This window comes from Scyliorhinus canicula, chromosome 2 (genome assembly GCF_902713615.1).
Source record: "Scyliorhinus canicula chromosome 2, sScyCan1.1, whole genome shotgun sequence".
Lineage (NCBI taxonomy): Eukaryota > Metazoa > Chordata > Chondrichthyes > Carcharhiniformes > Scyliorhinidae > Scyliorhinus > Scyliorhinus canicula.
Window position 1 is genome coordinate 48616881 of NC_052147.1, and position 24449 is coordinate 48641329.

The 24449-nt window shown below is 42.3% G+C and overlaps 1 protein-coding gene across 1 annotated transcript in view; it reads right to left on the bottom strand.

The window, feature by feature from the left end:
* Positions 1-213: 213 nt before the first annotated feature.
* The window catches only part of ppp1r13bb (protein phosphatase 1, regulatory subunit 13Bb), a 125769-nt gene continuing 101533 nt past the window's right edge, over positions 214-24449 (bottom strand). The window contains 14 exon segments of the mRNA XM_038777831.1: positions 214-1498; positions 1501-1519; positions 4364-4563; positions 10202-10252; positions 10255-10351; positions 10353-10368; positions 13346-13388; positions 13391-13437; positions 13439-13476; positions 13594-13713; positions 13715-13732; positions 18727-19463; positions 20052-20577; positions 21620-21795. Coding sequence (XP_038633759.1) covers positions 1479-1498; positions 1501-1519; positions 4364-4563; positions 10202-10252; positions 10255-10351; positions 10353-10368; positions 13346-13388; positions 13391-13437; positions 13439-13476; positions 13594-13713; positions 13715-13732; positions 18727-19463; positions 20052-20577; positions 21620-21795 — 2108 coding nt within the window. The 3' untranslated portion in view covers positions 214-1478.

Consider the following 24449-nt stretch of genomic DNA (forward strand, 5'->3'; position numbering starts at 1 on the left):
ATTCGTAGACATTTAAGAATAAATGTGAAGAATTTAGATCCCAACCATCCCCCACTCCATAGAGGGGGGATTAAAAACAGAAAGAACAATATATATCTCAGCACCAAACCTAAGCATTCAATTAAGCACAAGTTTCTGGCCAGTCATTATAAATTGAGATGGGCTTATGAACTATAAATATTCATTAGATAGAATGAATATAATTGGAAAGTGTCGCTGTTCAGCCACTGTATTTTATTGTATACGTTTACATAACACTTTTGTTAAGCAGTGTATTACTATCAACTATGAAAAAAAGTTGTCACTTTCGTCATACATAATATAGCCCACTGGTATAATCTTATACATCACAATATTTACATTCAATACTACCCTGTGCTCAGTTAACAGAACTGCTCATTAAGGAAAAGATTAGATATGAAACATGGTAAACAAGCCAAAGATTGTTTTGTTACATGTATAAAACTCATCATTTGTTAGGATGTATGCCGAGAATTATTTCAAAAAGAAAAATGTAATTGGAAAAAATAAATGAAAGATTCTTTAATATAGAAATATACTTGAATACTTATTTCAATGAAGTGCTGTAGTGTTTTGCACCAAAATGTGGTAAAAGTTATTGCATCATTTCCATAATAAACACAGAAGTTAATCGATGACAATATCCTCTGCTCATTTTCACATTCGCTGTTCCATTAGTCACATACACTTCACTTACCTCAAACGACTCAGACAGTGCACCTCACCGTACTAAAACCCTTGTTTCATCTCAAATGCAGCATTGTCACATTACTTAAAATTCTTTTTTTATGTCCAAGCATACATTTCATAATCCTTTAACGGCTCTAATTATCACAAAACCAAATCAAACTCTGCTAGTCCACTCACATGGCCTTTCAACAATCATTATGACTTCCTCCCTGAAACCAATGAAAGTTACATTAAAACATCTCCCTTACCACCATTGCCAGCCAAGCATGCCACATACTAACAATACTGAGGTCATGTGGTTTTCAGATAACACCACTTCCTCTGTGTGTGTGTGTGTGTGTGTGTGTGTGTGTGTGTGTGTGTGTGTATATATATATGTATGTATGTATGTATGGTGTGTATGTGTGGTGTGTGCACAGAGTGTACGTTTGGTACATTCGCGCATATGGCATGTGCGCGTCTATGTGGCAGAGTGTGCAGACCTGAGAGTGATATCCAGGTCTAATTGTGTGTGTGTGGACCCATGTGCACGTGCAAGTGTGCATGCATTTGAGTGCTCGCACATGTGAAAGTGTGCTTGTGTACGCACATGTGTGTTCTTCGGATGTAGCAATGCGACTTTGTTCAGAGAAAAAGCACCATAAACTACTGCATATCCAAATCACAGCACATAAATATCTAGTTCTTTGTCGGGGAGGAGAGCACCTCCATCGTGTAGCATATCATGTCCGTTCCAGATTCTGATTAGAAGGAGTAAAGAATATATCCTAAGCCAGAGATCGCTGCCGGGCTTTATTCTAGGATACAACTGAACAAACAAAATAAAGGACATCAAAATTATTATAATGTTACTATATTATACTTTCCACACAACTGTTCTTCCTTCTTCAGCTGCAGATTAAGAGATAGCCTGAGCTATGGGTGACACAATAGTCAGTACTAACACTGCTCTGAATTTATTGACAATTAACCTTTTATAGGAATGTTGTAGCGATGAGGAATCAAATGTCCAAAGGTGGTTTACTGTGGAATATGACAATAAAAATTAGCCCAGAGTAAAAGGAGGAGATATTAGGTGATTAAGAGCTTGATCAAAGACGTACATTTTAAGAATGGTCTTTTTTTTTTAAATGAGGTGGCAAGATTGGAGCTTTCAAGGAGCAATTTCATAACTTGAGTCCTGGACAGCCAGGAACAGTGAGGGATGCATAAATCCAGAGCTGGAAGAATGAAGAGTCCTTGGAGAGTTGTAGGCCTGGGTGAGGCAAAGCAGGGATTTGAACATCAGATTGGAAATTTTGAAAAGATTGCCTCCATTTTGGTTATAATTATTTGTAAATTACCTCTTTCTTCACCTAAATTAATTTTGTGATAATTACTAGCAAACAAAGGGGCTAAATACATTCAAGTACATTAATGAACTCCCTCCATTTCATAGTAGTGCTCTGATAGTAGAAATATTGATTCATGCCACAGGAGACGGCCATTCGGCTCACTGTGTCAGTGCCAGCCAGAAAAGTGCTATCTGTTTTAATCCTACCTTCCAGCTTTTGGTCCGTGCCTCAAGGGCATTTGGTGCATTTGGAATTGACTTAAAGCGCGTGCAGCTCTGGAGGCCACTTTTAAAGGGTTGACAATATTTGCCCTCAAGGTAAGAGGGCAAGGAGAGTGAACACATGTGTGGTTAAACAGTCAATACAGTGCAGGAGGCGAAAGAGGCCGGTGTTTTGGCCTTTGCGTCCCTAGTAGCCCGGCGGAGGATCTTGTTGCAATGGAAAGATGCGAGACCCCCAAGCGTGGAGACCTGGATCAATGACATGGCGGGATTCATTAAGCTGGAGAAGGTCAAATTCGCCCTGAGGGGGTCAGTACAAGGGTTCTTTAGGCGATGGCAGCCTTTCCTCGACTTTCTGGCTCAACGATAGGGAACTAGGTCAGCAGCAGCGACAACCCGGGGGGGGGGGTATTGTTTATGTTAATTTCATTTATTTTAAATTTATTTTGTTGTTCATCGGGTTTGGGGGGGGGGGGGCACATTATATGTGTTGTTACGGGTCCAAGGGGTGTTTATTATTGTTATTATTATTGTTTTGTTGTTATACATTTTTCAAAAATTTCAATAATTTTTTTTTTAAAAAGTCAATATAAATGCTCTTCAAAAAAGGTGAAAATTCTTATAATTTACCATTTACAGAATTTCCATTCATTTTTTTCCATGCCAATTATTTTCTTTTGATCAAATTTGGGACTGGTCTCCCTAGAGTGGCTCTGGTTCAGCTACCCACTGGATGATTATTGGCATTAGTAGCAGTCTATACTTGTTGTTTTAACATAATATATTCATATAGCTCACAGCTTTAAAGTAGCCATTAAATCTTCTTGCATTCTCAGATTTTTATTCTTAAAACTAAGCTATTTAGCTGAAACTGAAATCAGTATTTGTCCAAAGCAGCATCAATGACCTTTCTTTTTTAAACTTGTATAGTAATCTCAACTTTAAGGGATCCATCATTCTATAACAAAGGGTGCAAAAGGGTATAATTACAAAGTTCTGAGCTTTTTTCATTTCATCCTAAGTAGAGCAGCAACTACAGAAAACTCTCTGCAGTACTCATACAGCACAGCAGTAATCATATCATAAATGACGACGACGGAGCCAAGCTTTATGCCTCAATTTTTGCGTTTTACACTTGATATATTTCTAGGTTGCCTTTAACCAGCAGTTTTGAAAAATAAAGGATGATAAGAAGCACTGCAGTTTGTACACACAAAATCTTCCTTTGTAACATATAGGATATTATCATAGAATTTACAGTGTAGAAGGAGGCCATTCAGCCCATCGAGTCTGCACTGGCTCTTGGAAAGAGCACCCTACCCAAGGTCAACACCTCAACCTCATCTCCATAACCCAGTAACCCCACCCAACACTAAGGACAATTTTGGACACTAAGGGCAATTTATCATGGCCAATCCACCTAACCTGCACATCTTTGGACTGTGGGAGGAAACCGGAGCACCAGGAGGAAACCCACGCACACACGGGGAGGATGTGCAGACTCCGCACAGACAGTGACCCAAGCCGGAATCGAACCTGGGACTAATAAATACAGTTTGCACTGTAAAAACTAATGATCCACAAGGATCCATGGGACAAAAGACAATAACTGACATGTAAAATTTAATGATGCACCAGTTGTTTATAAAAATATTTATTTTTTCCATTATGTCGCTTGTCCTTTATATTAGCTTCTATTTTCTGTGATTGGTCCCCAAGAAGATTGCTATAATTAACCTGACCTTTTAGACTCTTTATTTAGTCTCTTTAGCTACTGATTTGTTCAGTGAGCAGAATTGGATTACGAATTATTGGAACCTTGGGCATCAAGAACATTTTGGCCTCTCCCCGAGGCACAAAGCATCACCCCAATCCATTAAAATTTATATGTGTAGTAAAATACATGAAGCTACAGGCCTGCAGAATATTTACAAACTTGATTAAATAATCAGAATTACAACATTTACACAACACAGGAAACTATTCTTAAATGAGAGATGCATACATAAATGAGAGATGCATACATTTGGACAGAAGTTTCTAATAAGCTGTACTTATAGGAAAAAATAAAGTTACAGAAATTTGGGTTATAGTTACCCCGAGCAGATTGCGAGGGACATAGCCTTCCTTGTCATTCAAACGGGCCCACCACCAGTCTGTTTCATTGTCATCTTTACGCCTCACGACCGTCAGGGGATCTCCTTCATGAAACGATAATTCATCACTGTTCTTGGCCTCATAGTCCCACAAAGCATAAACCACACCTTTGTTCATGACACCCATTTTTTCTTGTACTCCTATTGTGGATTGAAAGTAATTCTCAATTACCTCAGAAACTGACAAACATGTTGCTGGTCATTGAACAAAATGTACACTTTAGAACTATGCATAGAAGATCAAACACAATTTGTTTTGCCTTCAAAAGTGCACATTTAAACATGTTTAGCTTTTGAAACCTTACTGTAAGGATTTCATGACAGTTGCTAATATATGCACCCAGACTTATAAAACATACCAAGTATCCTCTTAGGTTGGCCACTATCATACATTCCTCTACAGTTAAAGGAAACAACAGCGGTGCTCCTGGACTTCCAGGGACAAATAGCTCCAGTCTCAAAAGTGATGTTCTGTTTCAGGAATCAAGTCAAATCTTTAGAACAGTATGCTAAAATGACCATTACAACGCAATTGAATCTTTGTTGTATGGATGCTGAGATGCCATTAATTTACTCTTTACAATTTTGTATTACATACAAGTGGCAGGACATGTTGAGAGAGCTGCTAATAAAGCATATTGCATCCTAAGTTTTATTAATAGGTCATTGAGTAAGGAGGTCATGTTGAACTTTAAGATACTAATTAGGCCCCATCTAGAGTATTGCATCCAGTTCTGGGTGCCATACTTGAGGAGGAAGGATGTGAAGGCTTTGGAGAGAGTACAGAGGAGATTCACAGGAATGATTCCAGGGATAAACATCTACAGTCATCTGAGGAAAAATGTTTCCAATCAGAAGGCAGTTGGAATCTGGAACAAACTTTTTGAGAGGCTAGAGACAGATTTGATTGATATATTCAGATGGCAATTGGATAAGACTAACAGAGCCGTCCATGGAGTAGGACATCGCACATTTGGTAGCTCCCACTTGTGACGGAACTTTTGGACCTTTTCTCCCGTTTTTTTCGGAAATGTACTGGGTAAATCAGTAGTGAGAGAGTGAGGAGAAACCCTCCACCAGTGTATGGAGCATTGGATTAGAAGTGGCCGTGTAAGGAGACATAGTCAAGCAAGGAAGACACGTACAGAGCCGGCAGTGCAGGAAAACATGGTGGAGGTGCAGGATCCTGGGGTGGTGGCACAGTGGTCAGCTAGTGAAGTTCTTTGAAGAGAGCTTCGCCAAGCTAAAGAAAGATAAGCTGGACCCGATTAAGGCATCGATTGATCAGGTGGAACAGGGTCTATAGAAACCCACGAACGGGTGATTCAGAAGGTGGAGGAAAAGGTGCCTGAGCAAGAGGACCATTTAACCGCTTTGGAGCCAGAGGTGGGGCTGATGAAGGACCACCAGAAAAGATTGCAGAAGAAGTTGGAGGACAGGTCCAGGAGACAGAACCAAAGGATCGTCGACCTCTCTGAGGGCAGTGAGGGATCAGTCGTAAGGGCATATGTGGCAAGTATGCTGGAAAAGTTGATAGTAGATGGGGCGTTTACGCAACCCTTGGAAGTGGACAGAGCGCATAGAGCTCTTGCAAAGCAGCCGCAAGCGAATGGACCGCTAAGGGCGATGGTGGTGCGAATGCACCAGTTCCTGGACAAGGAACAGATTTCACGGTGGGCCTAGCACGTACAGAGCTGCAAGTGGGAGAACCGTGAGTTGCGCATCTACCAGTACCTGAGTGCAGAACTGGCCAAAAGGCGAGCTGGATTTAATAGGGCAAAATCGGTCCTCTTCAAGAAAGGGGTGAAGTTCAGGATGTTGTGTCCAGCGCGTCTTTGGGTCACGTTTGAGGGCCAGGAACTTTATTTTGAATCATCGGATGAAGTTATGAACTTTATCGAGGACAAAAGGCTAGCAGGGGATTAATGTCACTGAACCTTGGGGGAGGTCACTGCGGAGGCGTTTTGGTCAAAATCACTTTTGAATAGGTAGTGCTCTCTGTAACAAGGAGTTATTGTTGTTTCTTGTTCCTTTTTTTTCCCTCTTTGGTTGCTTTTGCCCCTTCCTTTTTTCTTTGGTTTTCGTTGTGATAAGATATTTCAGCAGCTGCTCAGAAATGTAAAGTTAACTCTGTTCCATTGGAAGTTGGGTGGAGGAATTTTTTCTACTGTTTGTTTACTGGGGACTGTGATGCTTTGAATATGTATTGCAAGAAGTCTTACAACACCAGGTTAAAGTCCAACATGTTTGTTTCAAACACTAGCATTCGGAGCACTGCTCCTTCCTCAGGTGAATGAAGAGGTATGTTCCAGAAACATATATATAGACAAATTCAAAGATGCCAGACAACGTTGGCTGAGTCGCACAAGTATGTACCGCGTGCTTGGTGGGTGGTGTTTTCACGTGTAATGGTGGTATCCATGTCGATGATCTGGCACGTCTTGCAGAGTTGGCATGGCAGGGTTGTGTGGTGTCGTGGTCGCTGTTCTGAAGGCGAGGTAGTTTGCTGCAAACAATGGTTTGAGGTTGCGCGGTTGTTTGAAGGCAAGTAGTGGGGGTGTGGGGATGACCTTGGCAAGATGTTCATCTTCATTAATGACGTGTTGGAGGCTCCGAAGAAGATGTCGTAGTTTCTCCGCTTTGGGAAAGTTCCGGATCCAAGGTCTTGATCAGTCTGTTGAGTTGGCGGATGTGTTCCTTGGTCAGATCCAGACCTTCAGAGCACCCTACGTGTTCTCATCCCATGATGTCTACCTCATACGCTGCAGGAAAGGATGTCCCAAAGCGTGGTACATTGGCGTGACCATGCAGATGCTGCGACAACGAATGAACGGACATCGCGCGACAATCACCAGGCAGGAATGTTCCCTTCCAGTCGGGGAACACTTCAGCAGTCAAGGGCATTCAGCGTTCTCCAAGGCAGCCTTCAGGAGAACGCAGAATCGCCAAGCAGAAACTTATAGCCAAGTTCCGCACACATGAGTACGGCCTCAACCGGGACCTGGGATTCATGTCGCATTACATTCATCCCCCACCATCTGGCCTGGGCTTGCGAGATCCCACCAACTGTCCTGGCTTGAGACAATTCACACCTCTTTAACCTGGGGTTAGCCCTATCTTTAACAAATGGGTGGCATTTGAGACAGGGAGAATCGTGTCAGATGCAGGGGGCAGGTACATTATGGTGAGGTGTTTATGGAGCAGGTTGGGGGGGGGGGGGGGGGGAATAGACACTTGGAGGTTCAGACGGCCAAGAGTGAAGGAGTTCACAGGTGAAGTTTGGCCTGTTACCTATAGGGAAGGTGGTGGATCAAACTGAGGAAGGCAAGGGAGCGGTGTACGAGTATGGGGAAAAGACCAGTAGAATGTTAGCTCACCAGCTGAGGAAAAGGGAGGTGGCCAGGGAGATTAAAGAACAGAGGTGGGAATGCGGCCCTAGACCCAGTGAGGGTGAATGATGTGTTTAAGGACTTTGATAGCAAACTATATGAGTCACAGTCATATAAGAGTCCCCTCCATCCCAGCCGGGAACTCCCCCGGCTGGGGTGGAGGGGATGAGGCAGTTCTTGGGTCAGCTGAGGTTCCGGAGGGTGGAGGAAGAACTGGTGGAAGGGCTGGGAGCCCAATTGAAATTGAGGAAATAATGGAGGGTCTGGAGGTCTTGCAGTCAGGCAAGGCCCCGGGGCTGGACGGTTACCCGGTGGAATTGTATAAGAAGCTCTCGGAGATATTCGGCCCACTGCTGGTGAGGACATTTAATGAGGCAAGAAACAGGGGAGTCCTTCCCCCAACAATGCTGCAGGCCTCGATTCATTGATTCTGAAGCGGGAGAAGGGCCCTGAGCAATGCGGGTCATACAGGCCGATCTCGCGATTGAATGTGGACGCCAAAATGCTGGCTAAGACATTGACCACAAGGATAGAGGATTGTGTCCCCGGGGTGATAGAGGAAGACCAGGCGTGGTTTGTAAAGGGCAGGTAACTCATGGCCAATGTTAGAAGACTCTTAAACGTTATCATGATGCCGGGGTATCAATTGAATATGGGGAAAAGTGAGAAGCTTGCGATCCAGACAAGGGAGCAGGAGAGGAGACTGGGGGGGCTGCCGTTTCGAATGGTAGGAAGGAGCTTTCGCCATCTGGAATCCAGTTGGCAGCGGAATGGGAGACATTGCACAAGTTAAATTGTCCCGGCTTGTAGAACAAATTAAGGAGGACTCTTTAGTCTTTCAGTGTCTCCCCATCTTTATCCCGAGGGTCTTTTCTAAACGGGTGAATAAGGTGATTTTGGGCTTTGTGTGGACAGGTAAAACCCTGCAAGTGAAGAAAGTGTTGTTGGAGCAGTCGGGGTTGGGGGTGGATGGAGGGGGGGGGGGGGGGGGGGCTAAGTGGCGGGAGAGTCTGGGGGCAGTGGAGGAAATATAGGAAAGTGGAGGGAGCATCAGTTTGGGCCCCGATTTATAACAACCATCGGTTTGTTCCAGGAAGACTGGATGGAGGGTTTCGGAGATGGTAGAGAGTAGGAATTGAGAGGATGGGAGATCTATTTATCGACGGGAGCTTCCCTAGCTTGAAGGATTTAGAGGAGGAATTTGAACTGCCAGCAGGGAATGGGTTTAAGATATCTGCAGGTACGGGATTTTTTGAGAAGGCAGGTTACATCCTACCCGCTCCTGCACCACGGGGGATACAGGACAGGGTAGTTTCCCGAACATGGGTGGGAGAGGGGAAGGTATCAAATAGCTACAAAGAACTTATGGAGTCAGAAGAAACTCAGATAGAGGAACTACAAAGGGCAAGTGGGAAGATGGGCTAGGGGGAGAGATAGAGGCGGGGTCTGTGGGCTGATGCCTTAAGCAGGGTTAACAACATCCTCATCATGTGCCAGGCTAGCAATTTAAGGTAGTCCACCAGGCACACATGACGGTGGCCCAGATGAGCGAGTTCTTTGGGGTAGAGGACAGGTGTGCGAGAGGTCCAGCAAATCATGTCCATATGTTTTGGGCATGCCCGAAGCTTAGAGGGTTTTGGCAGGGTTTTGCTGAGGCTATGTCCACGGTACTTAAAAACACAGGTGGCGCCGAGTCCAGAGGTGACGATCTTTGGAGTATCGGAAGAGCCGGGAGTCCAGGGGGCAGAAGAGGCTGACGTTTTGGCGTTTGCATCCCTGGTAGCACCGGAGACGGGATTCCATTACTGGAAGGACTCAAAGGCCCCAAGTGTAGAGACCTGGGTTAGTGACATGGCTGGGTTTCTCAGTCTCGAGAAATAAAATTCACTCCGAGAGGGTCAATGTTAAATGTTAGGGTTCATCCGGTGGCAGCCGTTCGTTGACTTGCATTGAGCGTTAGGGGGAGGGGTGGTGGGAGGGACTCTATAGGTTAATGGTGACCATAGGCAATTACTAATTCCTTTCTCTTTTATTTCTTCTTTGTTTGGCCCACCGTTGGAGGGTTTGTTTATTTGATGCTTATAGTGTCAGGTGGGTCGTTGCTTGGGGTGATGGGAGGATGGGATCGTTGTTGTAGATAAGGAATTTGACTTTGTATTTGTTACCATTTACTGCTTGTGGGTGGGATGTAAATTCTGGAGAAAATGTGAAAATGGAGAATAAAAATATTTTTAAAAAAAGATAGAACATTTGACTATGACAGAGAAACTTGATAAAGTGGCCAACAGAGAACATATAGTTTAATTTATTTTGCCGAATTTTGAAGAGGTGGAACATGTGTACAAGGTTTAAACATTTTATGAAGAACCACAAAGTTAATAAATACTTGCCATAAAGGAACTGTGAACACTGTACAAAGCCTTCTTCCATCTCCTCACATTATCTGCTGCTGTTTCAACATCACTGATGGTGGTGGCAAAAATAGCAGCACCAGATTCGACAAGTAGTTTGCAGAGTTGGACACTGTTGCAGGAAGCAGCACCAATGTAATGGTGTCCTGGAAAAGAAACCAGGACAACTTCAGATAACTTTCCAGATTAACATCACTAGATACTTCATGTTAGTAACTATACAGTCTTATAGCTATGTAATCATATTTCCACTATATAGATAACAATTCTTTACCAGGGACAGCTTTTCTAACAGTCCTTACAATTACAGCCTAGCGGCGCTGAGAAGACAGGTTCGATCCCGGCCCCAGGTCACTGTCTGCGTGGAGTTTGCACCATTCTCCCCATGTTTGCATGGTTCTTCAGGCCCACAACCCAAAGATGGGTCTAGGTGGATTGGCCACGCTAAATTGCCCCTAATTGGAAAAAGTAATTGGGTACTCTAAATTTCTTTTAAAGAAATTACAGCTATAGTTGCCCAGAATACCTGTAGTTATAATGTGGGATAAGTTGACCCATGCTGCAAATCAACTCGGCTGCAACCCTATAGAACATAGAACGATACAGCGCAGTACAGGCCCTTCGGCCCTCAATGTTGCACCGACATGGAAAAAAACTAAAGGCCATCTAACCTACACTATGCCCTATCATCCATATGCTATCCAATAAACTTTTAAATGCCCTCAATGTTGGCGAGTTCACTACTGTTGCAGGTAGGGCATTCCACGGCCTCACCACTCTTTGCGTAAAAACCCACCTCTGACCTCGTCCTATATCTATTACCCCTCAATTTAAGGCTATGTCCCCTCGTGATAGCCACCTCCATCCGCGGGAGAAGGCTCTCGCTGTCCACCCTATCTAACCCTCTGATCATTTTGTATGCCTCTATTAAGTCACCTCTTAACCTCTTCTCTCTAACGAAAACAAACCTCAAGTCCATCAGCCTTTCCTCATAAGATTTTCCCTCCATACCAGGCAACACCTGGTAAATCTCCTCTGCACCCCTGTTCCAAGTTCTACGTCCTTCCTATAATGGGGCGACCAGAACTGTACGCAATACTCCAAATGCGGCCGTATACTAGAGTTTTGTACAACTGCAAACATGACCTCATGGCTCCGGAACTCAATCCCTCTACAATAAAGGCCATCACACCATAGGCCTTCTTCACAACCCTATCAACCTGGGTGGCAACTTTCAGGGATCTATGTACATGGACACCGAGATCCCTCTGCTCATCCACATACCAAGAATTTTTACCATTAGCCAAATATTCCGCATTCCTGTTATTCTTTCCAAAGTGAATCACCTCACACTTCTCCACATTAAACTCCATTTTGCACCTCTCAGCCCAGCTCTGCAGCCTTATCTATGTCCCTCTGTAACCTGCAACATCCTTCCGCACTGTCTACACTCCACCGACTTTAGTGCGTCTGCAAATTTACTTACCCATCCTTCTGCTCCCTCCCTCTAGGTCATTTATAAAAATGACAAAACAGCAACGGCCCCCAGAACAGATCCTTGTGGTACGCCACTCGTAACTGAACTCCATTCTGAACATTCTGAACATATAGATCAGAAGATTTGAAGGATCATATCAGTGTGTGTGGATAGGGGGTGGGTGTGAGTGGCAGGGAAAGCGAAGCACCTACAAACCAAGTATTCATCCCAGGAAAGGCAAGTATGTGAATCATTATACATTTTTGCTCTTGACACTTGTTGCTGACCCCCGTACTCATTCAGAGGTTTGCAAATTCCTTTTCTTAATAATCAGCTGGCCATGGAAAGGCAAAGATACAGGCAGTTTATTTTTGGAACTTACCCAATTGAGAACATTTTCAAGCAATAACATCAAATTTCCTTCCCATTTAACACGAGGATAACCGTGTATTTCCATTATTAACACAACCTTGAATTTTGTCTTTGACTGGGATACTGCCAATAAAGTATTCAAGGTATAGCCTGACCATAGAACTGTATAGTTTGAAAACTATCCCCTCTAAATTATATTTGTTGATTGCTTCTCTAAATTGATTGAATATGTTTAATATCAAGTTTAAGATTCCCATTACCTGCAGCTGTGTTAACTAAGTACACATGACATACATCTCTTTTTCTTTCCTATCTACAGTACTTTGAAACCCATTTGCTTTAATCTTCATCTGCCTTTATTCTATGCACATACATAGTTTGTCAAATAATTAAGTAATGAAATTCTATTGGAGCATTCAATTCAGCAAGGGTAGAGTCAGCTATAATTTTTACACACTGCTTGATTCTCCAAGGCACAGACCATCACAGATTCATTTATTTACTGACATCTATTTCACTTAGTGGAAATGTATTTAATGGAGGGAGGAATCATTTTACTTGTTGCATTTAACTCCAAAAAAAGAACTTAAATTGCCTACAGATAGAAAATAGACCTCCACAACTGTCCTCTGTTGGCACAATATCTACCGAGAATTGTTCATGTGAGGTAGAACTATCCTACTTGAAGTTCATAATCAACATCACATTAAATTGCCATACTTGTAACTAATTTGTTTCCACAGTAATTCTACCGTTGAGGGTTTTTTTTTTTTAAAAAAAAAGGCTTATTTTAAAAAAAAAAATGGGGATGAGAGTAGTAGGGAAGAGGAAAAAGGACAGAGGGAAAGAAAAAAGGACAAACAACAAAAAGGTGGAAAGAGAACAAATGGGGGAGGGCGAGAGCGCAAAATTGGGTTACGAGCACGGCAGACTGCGTGGGCAAGTGTGCAAACAGTGGGGGAGAAGGAAAAATAAAAAGGGATTGAGGAAAAAAAATGCGAAGAAATTTCAGTCCAGGGAGAGCAAGGCTATTGTGGCTGAAGACCACAAGTGGTGAGAGAGAGGAGGGAGAATGAGATGAGAAAGAAATGCAGAGAATGGAAACAGTTCATACAATTACAAGTCCAGTTTAGATCAATTAATTGCAACAGAAATTACAATTGTAAGGACAGCTTTTAAGTTGACTTAAGGACAGAATTTCATCAGCCTGGTCTAAAAACATAATGACCACATTTCAACCAATATTCATATCAACATGAACATCTCAAGCTTACCATCCATCACTGTCTGCTGCATTTGCATTTACACCAAAATCACAAGGAACTTCCAAATGTGATGGTGACCAGCACACACTGCATGTGTAATGTGTTATCCCTTCGTCATTAGGTTTACTGGGATCATTAACCTAGCCAAAACAAAAGAGTTGAACATACTAACAGTTTTAAAAATTACTTTCTATCGTGTAAGAATTTCAAATGCAGCATGTAACAATTTACAATTCAAAATAATATAGAAAAGTTACCTCATAAATTATGCGCTGCACAAGATCAAATTCTCCTTCTAAAGCAGCATCTAGAAGTAAAGCTAGAGGATCGAATTTTACCCTCATCCCACAACCTGTCCTTTCTGAATCAGGCTTTTTTTAAATTTGTACGCTTAATCTGAGGAAATAGTGATTTAAAAGTAAATTCAACAATTAGCAGAACAGAAACAGATTTTCCCATGACTATTTAATAACCGCTTTCTGCAAGAAAAGGGGTGCACAGATGACTGACATGGCTGCAAACTAATTACAAATAGTGGATTGGTCTCAAAAATTAAAACCATCATAATTCTAGAAATATTACTGTAGCATTTAAAGTTGTACATTTTAGGTTCGAGTATCTTCAGATTTATGCAGAGGAAGAACAAATTTATTGCACCTGATAGTATAGTTTGAGACTACTCGCCATTTAAAAAGAAACTCATTTTAGTTAAAGCTATCACTTGAATAAACTTATCCATTTTTAATCTAATATCAAGATTCAACATAAAATAGCACAGTATGATATACATTATTGCCCATTCATAGCAATGGGCTGCAAATAGCAATAAACAAGAGTTGCTTGAATTTAAAGCTACAAGCCCTTTTGTGATGCTGAATCTAAAATCAACAGAAAAATTCCCTGCTGAGGTTTTTGGAATTTTAACCAACTTTGCTTGATAGATACTCACACCTCTAATCTTCCATTCACAAAAGGTCAAAGCACCCACAATGCCAAGAAACAAATGGCTATTCAATGCGACTCTCGTTGAATAAGGGACCTGAATGGGGAATGCGTGGCCGAGGCCGCATATAGCCCTGTTTTGTACAGTGGGTAGTTCTGCTCGCTGGGTCTCCCCATTGTAACGAGAGATTAGGGCACCATTTATAAAAACAATCCCTGACCTCTTCCCCCCAGTCCGAATGCAATGTGGGAGGGTCCCTGGCCCCACCCAACACCTACGCTGGTCAACCCTGCCCACACATCGCAACGTCTCGCGGGATTGCAAGCGTAGTTTCCTGGTTTTCAACAGCCATGCTGCGGCAAGCTGCTTTTCCTGCGCAGCGTGGCCTTTGGATCGCAGCCCAAGTCTGTGCTTTGCCATTTTTGCCAATCCCTGCACCATAAATCTCTTTTCACAACTAGTGATTCCAGATATCATACTGGTGAATCTAAGCTTTATGTTCCTTATAACTTCATTTTTCTTTCAATGAACTGTCTAAAAACAAGTACCCCGATTATGCTGTAACAAATTAGTCTTCATTTATACAATGAATTTTATACCTTGGACATTCAAAAAGAGTTCAAAGCCAATGCAATATCTTTGAAATATCACTGCTGTAATATGGATGTGACCATGTTTAAAAAAATGGTTACCTCTTTGCTTTTATTTAGAAACACAAAATACTGTTGTACTTTCATGGAATTGTATCTATGAAACCTTAATGACCATTATGCAATTCTTCAATGTTTTTCCTTTGAGTATATACATTCAATTGCTGCTTTTTTTCTGAAAACTTGACGGCAATAAGTATATATAGGAGGAACAGAAAAATTAGGAAGGAGACATGATGGCAAGAAGGAATGTATGGCATAGAGAGGGATAATGTAGACATGGAGGGGTATCAACAGTGTCCAACTGATTGGATCAGCAAGATTAAAAAAAAGAAATTGCAACATTGGTAGGAGTAAATTGTGGGAATAAAGTCAGGAAATCTGTAATCAGCTACTAATCGGAGTACATTCTGTTCTGATTGATATTAATTATTAATTTATTTATTAGGGCATGAGTGAAAAGAGAAAAGGGAATGAAAATCGCTGAAAAATGATGTTGCTGAAGCTCCCGCCTTGCACTCATCAGGACAAACACAAGAATGGACCAATCGTGAGTGCTCTAATAGCTATAGAAATAAACAATTAAGATAATAAGTCGAGCTCATAACGTGGCTCATTTACACTTGTTGGAAGCAAAATACATTCATGTGTCAGGACCTGTTCTCTGGAGAGCACTATGTTCATGCCTTGTGCCTTTTTAAAAATTACCCAGGACCTTGGATTTGTTTACTATCATGTGTACCGAGGTACAGTGAAAAGCATTTTTCTGCATGCAGCTCACACAGATCATTTTGTACATGAAAAGAAAATAGGGCAACACAAGGTATACAATGTAAATACATAGACACCGGCATCGGGTGAAGCATACAGGTGTGTAGTATTAATCAGATCCGTCCATGACAGGAATCTGGTCACAGTGAGGAAGAAGCTGTTTTTAAATCTGTTTGTGCGTGTTCTCAGTCTTTTCCATCTCCTGCCCAATGGAAGAAGTTAGAAGAGCGAGTAAGCTGGTTTGATTATGCTGCCCGCTTTCCCAAGGCAGCGGGAGGTGCAGATAGAGTCAATGGATGAGAGGCAGGTTTGTGTGATGGACTGGGCGGTATTCACTATTCCCTGAAGTTTCTTGTGCTCTTGAGCCGAGCAGTTGCCATATCAGGCTGTTTTGCAGCCAGATAGGATGCTTTCTATGGTGCACCTGTTGGGAGGCAATGTTGGTTTCTCCATGGCAATACCTTACCCAGAGTTGATTTGCAACCGATCAGCACTCTTTTTTGGCATTCTTGTATTTGCCCTGATGGTTTTAAAAAAAAAATTCATTCATGCAATGAGGGCATCATTGGTTCAGCCAGCATTTGTTGCCAATCCATAACTGCCCTCCAATTGAGTGGCCAACTAGGCCATTTCGGAGGGCAATTACGAGTCAACCACATTTCTGTGGATCTGGAATCACAGATAGGCAGACCAGATAAAAATGGCGGGTTTCCTTCCTTAAAGGACATCAGTGAACCAGATGGGGTTTACTTTTTTTTTTAAAATGACAATTTACACTCCTCCACCATACCCAGTACCTCTCCCATCACCCATGGCACCTTCCTATGCAATCGCAGAAGGTGTAACACCTGCTCCTTTACCTCTTCCATGCTTAACATCCCAGGCCCAAAACACTCATTCCAGGTTAAGCAGCGTTTCACTTGATCTCTTCCAATTTGGTCGACTGCATTCGCTGCTCCCAATGTGGTCTTCTCCATATCGGAGAGACCAAACGCAGACTGGGTGATCGCTTTGCTGAGCATCTTCAGTCTGTGCCTATACAGGACCCTGACCTTCCCGTTGCTTGTCATTTTAACAAAATACCCTGCTCCCATGCCCACATGTCTGTTCTTGGCCAGCTGCAATGTTCCAGTGAAGCTCAATGCAAACTGGAGGAACAACATCTCATCTTCCGGTGAGGCACGCTACAGCCTTCCGGTCTCAACATTTGAATTCAACAACTTCAGATGATCAGCTCTACCCCACCTCGACCCATTTGTTTTCATCCCATTTAATTTTAACTGTCTTTTACCATTTCTTTCTTTCTGAATATATATTTAAAACCCCCCCCCCCCCACAATCTTATCCACCTTTCCTGAACCTTTCTCCTCTTTGCTTGCCCCTCACCCTCTCGCCACATCTACAGTTCATCCTCTGATGTTAGTTTCTCTGCTGTTTGGCCTTTCACATCTTTTGTTCTCTCTGGGGACTGCCATTAGCACTCTTTCCCCTTCGTTTCTGTGGCATTGGCACCAGGTTTCCCTGGGTTTCTGTGGCTATAACTCATCTTTTATTCTCACTCCACTGTATAAATATTTCCCACTTTCTCTATCTGTTAGCTTTGACAAAGAGTTATCGGACTCGAAACATTAGCTCTTTTCTCTCCCTACAGATGCTGCCATACCTGCTGAGATTTTCCAGCATTTTCTCTTTAGTTTCAGATTCCAGCATCCACAGTAATTTGCTTTTAATTTACAATGGTTTCATGGTCATCATTTGACTCTTAATTCAAGATTTGCATTGAATTCAAATTTCACCATCTGTTCTGGTGGGATTCGAACCCTGGTCCTCAGGACATTGGACAAGTTAGCAGGCTACGGGCAGATGACGTTCCAGTATTTGATGGACGTATCTTAGGATCACGAGGAGAGGTAAATACGAAATTGCTAGGACCCTAAATATAATTTTTCAGTGGTCCATTGTGCATGAATGGAGGGTTATCAATGTACTGCCCATTTTTAAAAAGGGAGACAGAACCAGTCTGGATAATTACAGCCAGAGATCGAGAAATAATTAATTTTCATTATATAGTTGATTTCATGACATTGCAAAGTATTCAAAGCCAAGAGTGTAACATCTGTGATAGAGAAATATTTGTAAGTAATTTCATCTCTATCTACATAAAGAGAAAGCAGACGGAGCCAGCATAGATTTCTCAAGGTACAACTGTGCTTAACAAGCCTCAATTTCCTCGAGATATCTAATCTGTTACTGCCTCAAAGAATTTGAAGTGGATATAGTAAACATGGATGTTAGGAAAACCTTTCAACGGGTGCCACACAGGAGATTACAAGAGTAGAGTAAAAGTAGAATTAAGGAACTGGATTAAAAATTAGTTAGAATGCAGGAGGGGGAGAGAGTTGGAGTTAAGCATAGTTTTTCAGGATAGTTGGAAATGAGTGCTGTCCCATAAATTCACTTCAGTTCACTGTGTATTTGGGTCCTTGATCAATATTATGATCCCCGTTTCAGTCCAAACCATCTGCACACATGGAAAAGTCACAAAGATTGAACATTCTACTTTAGACACAAATCTCAGTATAATGTTCTTTAGCTGCAATGATCAAAATTTATAATGTTTTGACAAAACTTGTGAAAATGATATGCACATATCACATGATGTATTGCAAAGTTAAGCCTTGCTCTATCCTCTCCAAAACTCAGAGTAGCTCTTTGCTACATCAATTCTATTTCCCATATCAGGCACACATGCAAGCTAAAAGAGATTCCCAATTCAATGCCTAATTAGGGGCAGAGTTGTCTTGTTACTTATTTAGCAGAAACAATCCAAACTAATTTCACAAATTGTATTTCTCGCCATAAATAAAGTTGTATCCAGCATCCTATGTTGGATTTAAAACCAGTTGGACAGTATCCTAGTTCATTATGCTATTCGGTCCCAGCAAATACAGCTTTACAAAAAAAAACGCAATGATTCGACTGATATTATTCAGCTTATAGTTTATACTAGGTACAACACAACTTACAGGAGGGGGCAGTGGCACAGCAGGTGCTGGAGGAATGTCTTCCTCTGGTGATATGATCTCTGGCTTAGGACTTGGTAGCTGCTCTGTTTGAACAACAGCAGGATTATTGTTATTGTCCTCTATTGTAGCAGATATCTCATTGTCATCTGTCTGAATCAATTCAGAATGTGGAGAAGGCAGCTGGTTATCATTGGCATCCGATGATGGTTGAACTTCAGGTAGAGTTGGTGGTTCAGGCTGCACAGAACCAGACTCAACTAGGCTGGTGTTACCATTATCAACATCTGCTAAAGCACCAACGTAGTCCTGCTGGTTACTGGGGAGATAAAATGGCATGTTATCCATACCCCCAGCAAGTGTATTAAAACGCTGATAGAGTAACTTCTGTATATTTGGTCCACTTGGGCCTTCTGGCTCAGTTATAGAGCTTCGTTTCTTCAGGGGCCTTGGTGCATGTGCCAGTTTCTTCCTTAGAGCTTCAAGATCAGCATCACTTTGATAACGTAATGGTGAGTGCACAATAGGCAATAATTTTGTCGGACTCAGAGGACGTGGGATGTTTTCAACATTTGAGTTTGCGGGTGGCAAGTTCTCATGTTCGAGATCTTTTTCAGTACTAGTTTGGTTTTCATCACTGGTCTGAGGATGGGAACTTTGGAAAGGCTGATTATGAGCAAACGGCAAAGGTGATGGGGAAGCAGAACCAGATCCAGATGGCAATACTGGCTTTCCATACACTAGAAAAGGGAAAAAGAAAATCAAAAGTAATAATTATACTTTAAAATGACAAAAAACACCCAAGTGGAATAAAAAAAAACTGTAGATATCCATGATGCATTTCCTGCAGTAGATAGTGCACATTGTGCACTCGTCATGTGCTGTTGCTGCTTGCACGAGTGTTCGCTGTTGTAGCGATTTAATTCCTGGTCATACTCCATCTCCATTCTCAAATGAAGTACTGTAAATGTGGCAAATTTTACACCGTTCTTGTTTTGTTTTATTAAACAATTTCTCCAATAACCGTATCTAAATCTGTTAACAGCATAGTTTTGATTGCCTTCAATCCATTGGGCGTCAAAATTTGAGATAGCTGGAACGTAATTAACTCCCATTGTAAAGTACGTACATAGTTTGCAATCTCGCCATTTGAGAGTTTTCGCAGGAACGTAACCCATGCAAACAGCGGAACTTTACTGCATAATATTTAAACTTAATTATATCTGTTTTTGGGTAATACATAATAATTATACACCATAGACATAATATTATAAAAGCTATCAAATTATTAATGGCTTTGATCAAACATTTAAAGTTAAACTACTTACTTGCTTTAACAGTATGAGTTTTGTTTAATGTGTTATATGCAGCCTGTTGATAGTTCTTTGGTGGAGTAGCTTGCTGAAGATACATGGAATAAATGGAACTGGAATTCACGGTTTGAGGCCCTTTGCGTGGAGACTGAGGTCTAGAACCTTTATCAGTCAAGAATGGTCTTACCACCACAGCTAGTGGTGGATCAGGTCTGTTATCTCCAGCAGGGAACAATGGGGAACCAACTGGCTGATAAGTAGGGCTTGGAGGCACAGTAATTCTCTGCTGAATTTGTTGCGAGGCACTAGCTTGAAATGTACTTGCAGGTTGTGACGGCTGGCTCGGTCTTTGCCAGCTTGCTGAGGTTATGTTGGAAACTGAACCCATACTAGGCCGAGGCAAAGTGCTATCTTTAATTCTTTCCAGTGAATTGGTAGAACCGATGGTCATGAGAGAAGATTTTGGATGAGATCCATAAGACTGAGGCAGCTGCTTTACTGCACTTGAAACTGATGGTGGTACTTTTCCTGTTTCAATACCCTAAATTAAAGAAGATATTGTTAAAACTAGTCAGAATCAGACCTTAATTGCCAAAACAAAGCTTTACTTAACCAATTTATGACTAATGGACAGTTTTGAAAACATAAAACACTTAGAACAAGAGCAAAATAGTGAAATGAAACCAGAACATGCTATAAGCATTCAGCAGGGCTGACAGCATCTGTGGAGAAAGAAAGTTAAGGTTTCATGTCACTGGTCCTTTTACAGAACTGGAATGCTCAAGAGATCGATGGTTTAAAAAACAAACCAGGGAAAGCAGGGTGGGGGAGAAAAGAACAAATGGGAATATCTGTGAGACAGTGAAAGGCAGGAGTTTAAAATTATAAAAGGGATCATAGTGCACAAGTAAAGAAATGAAAGATGTGCCCAAAGAAGATGCAAATAGGAAAGCAGAATTACTACCTGCCCAAAGAAAAGGGCAGAAGTAATTCTCTGAATGTTCAGTCAAGAAGTCTGTAAAGTGCCTATCATTATCTTGTTCTTTCATAAAAATCTTTCACTATGTTCATATTATTAAGAAAAACATTGATAAATGTTCAAAAACTAAAACTTTGAATTCAGAACAAACTGGATATAATTGTGTGTCCTGGAGAAGTACAGGCAGGTTGCCATCTGGAGTTCATAGAATCATAGAACTTACAGTGCAGAAGGAGGCCATTTGGCCCATCGAGTCTGCACCGGCCCTTGTAAAGAGCACCCTACTCAAGTCCACACCTCCACTCTATCCCCGCAACCCAGTAACCCCACCTAACCTTTTTGGACACCAAGGGGCAATTTACCATGGCCAATCCACCTACCCTGCACATCTTTGGACTGTCGGAGGAAACCCACGCAGACACGGGGAGAACGTGCAGATTCAGCACAGCCAGTGACTCAAGTCGGGAATCGAACCTGGGACTCTGAAGTTGCGAAGCAACAGTGCTAACCACTGTGCGATCGTGCCTCCCCAAAGTTGCTAAAATAAAATAGGCAAAGATAGCCTCCATATTAAATGGATCATCAAAGTATTGCCAAAACCTACCACCATTTTTTCATTGCTTGAAATAGCTGAGGAAGTGGACAATGCCTGACTTGATCCAGCTCCTGGTTTCAAAACTGTATCCATGTTGGATTCCTTCCAGTCATTGTTTGCTGTCGTAGGTAATTTCCCTGTAGTAACAGATCCCTGTGAGAGTGCTGGCCAATTTCCATCGTTAGCTAATTAGGATATGAAAAATTGTGATACATTTAATAAATCCGTTGAAGAAAAGATTCAAACAGCTACTTATTTTAATTAAATTGATCGCAGCTGGTTATTAAATACTCAAGCTTTCCCAATCTGTCACTGCAGTTAGGGCAGTATGGGAGAGAAGGCACCAACAATTGTTCAAGCACAACCATAGCAGCCATTTTGGGGACAAAGAGGAAATATCATTTCCTTATTCCATTGATGTACATGGCACATGCAAACAGTTGAAATTAGTTACAAACTGATTAGATAGGAATTAATATTTGCTCAATGTCATATGTTCTCTGCCTGAAGGCAGGGTCTTGGCTCACTGTCTGCTAATACTTAATTCCAAGCTGTTTTCTTAGCAGTTTTTACATTTTTACTCCACTCTCCAATGCCAATGCACAGAGTGGAACAGGGCAAACCCTTAATCCAGTTTATTGCTTGTTCCAAAAACCAATTGAAATTGAATCCAATTCATGGCCTCCACATGAGAGACATAATACACGATCCAGACTAACAAGGCATTGCACCTTGTCTTGGGTTTCATCTGACACTTTATCTTAGCGAGAAGAAAAGGTGGCTTGTCATTGCCTTCATTCAGTGAATTGACATATCCAAAAGGCAACAATCTTCTAAATACCAATATTACATGTCATTTGTCCAACATAACATTGAACATACAGAGAAGGAAGCCATTCGGCTCATCAGGTCTGCACCTACCCACTTATTCACCCTATCCCCCTAACCCAATAACTCCTCCTAACCTTTTTGGACACCAAGGGCAATTTATTGTGGCCAATCCACCTAACCTGCACGTCTTTGGACTGTGGGAGGAAACCGAGGCACCCGGAGGAAACCCACGCAGACACGGGGAGAATATGCAGACTCTGCACAGACAGTGACCCAGCAGGGAATCGAAAATGGGACCCTGGCGCTGTGAAGCGATAGTGCTAACCGCTATGCTACCGTGTTGCCCACTCACATCATCACAACAAAAAAGGCCAAAAAAGAATTCTCTTAAGTGTTGATGGATCAGCATTTTTGAAAATAAATTTAGAACATAGAACAGTACAGCACAGGCCCTTCGGCCCTCGATGTTGTGCCGAGCAATGACCACCCTACTCAAACCCACGTATCTACCCTATAACACCCCCCCCCCCCCCCCCCCCCCCCCCCCCCCCCCCCCCCCACCCACCCACCCTTAACCTTACTTTTTAGGACACTACGGGCAATTTAGCATGGCCAATCCACCTAACCCGCACATCTTTGGACTGTGGGAGGAAACCAGAGCACCTGGAGGAAACCCACGCACACACGGGGAGGACGTGCAGACTCCGCACAGACAGCGACCCAGCCGGGAATCGAACCTGGGACCCTGGAGCTGTGAAGCATTTATGCTAACCACCATGCTACGGTGCTGCCCAATTCATTTTTTCCAATTAAGGGGCAATTTAGTGTGGCCAATCCAACTACCCTGCACATCTTTGGGTTGTGGGGGTGAAACCCACCCAAACACGGGGAGAATGTGCAAACTCCACACGGACAGTGACCCAGACCCGGGAACGATCCTGGGCCCTCGTGCCGTGAGGCAGCAGTGCTAGCCACTGCACCACCAAGTTGCCCTTATGGATCAGCCTTTTAATACAAATTTCCTTGAGATGGACAAAGCAGACCTTAACAGTTAAGGGGTTTGAAGTATTGGATGGGAGAATATTTCCTCCATATGTTTCAGATGTTAGCATTCTTGAAAGTAGGTCAATCACCAGGTCAAGAAGAAACATATATCAGGTTATTAAAGGAAATATGATTGGATTGGTTTATTGTCATGTGTACCGAGGTATAGCGAAAAGTATTTTTCTGCGAGCAGCTCAACAGAAATAGTGGAGATTTTGACCATCACATTACCAATCCTCTGACCAAAGGTGTTGTACCAGGGGACAACAGGGCTGCTTTACTTGTGTAGTTGTTGCGGAAGGAATAAACCAAGTAATTACACGCCAGTTGCAATTACCTCAGTGGTAGGAAAATTATTGGGGAAATATTCTGAGACAAGGTATAAATCATCATTTAGAGGGACACGGATTAATCAAGGACAGGATGGATTTGTAACAGCAAAATAGCTTCTGAATAACGTGATTAAATATTTTGAGGAAGTAACAAGGTGGGGTGATAAGGGGATAATGTTTTAAGTAGTCTATATAAATTTTACCAAGGCTTTAGTGAAGGTTCCACATTGCAGACTGGTCAGAAATGTAAAAGCCTATGGATAATTGGATCTAAAACTGGCTCTGTGACAGAAAGCATAAGGTACCGATCACTGTTTTTGAGCCTGGAAAGCTGCTTCCATTAGCATTCCACAAGGCTCAGTACTTGGTTGTTAACTGTTTGTGGTACAGAGAATCATAGAATTTACAGTGAAGGAGGCCATTCGGCCCATCGAGTCTGCACCAGCTCTTGGAAAGAGCACCCTTTTCAAGCCCACACCCCCCACCCCATCCCCATAATCCAGTAACCCCAACCAACACTAAGGGCAACGTTGGACACAAAGGGCAACTTAGCACGGCCAATCCACCTCACCTGCACATCTTTGGACTGGGGAGGAAACCGGAGCACCCGGTTGAAACCCACGCACACACAT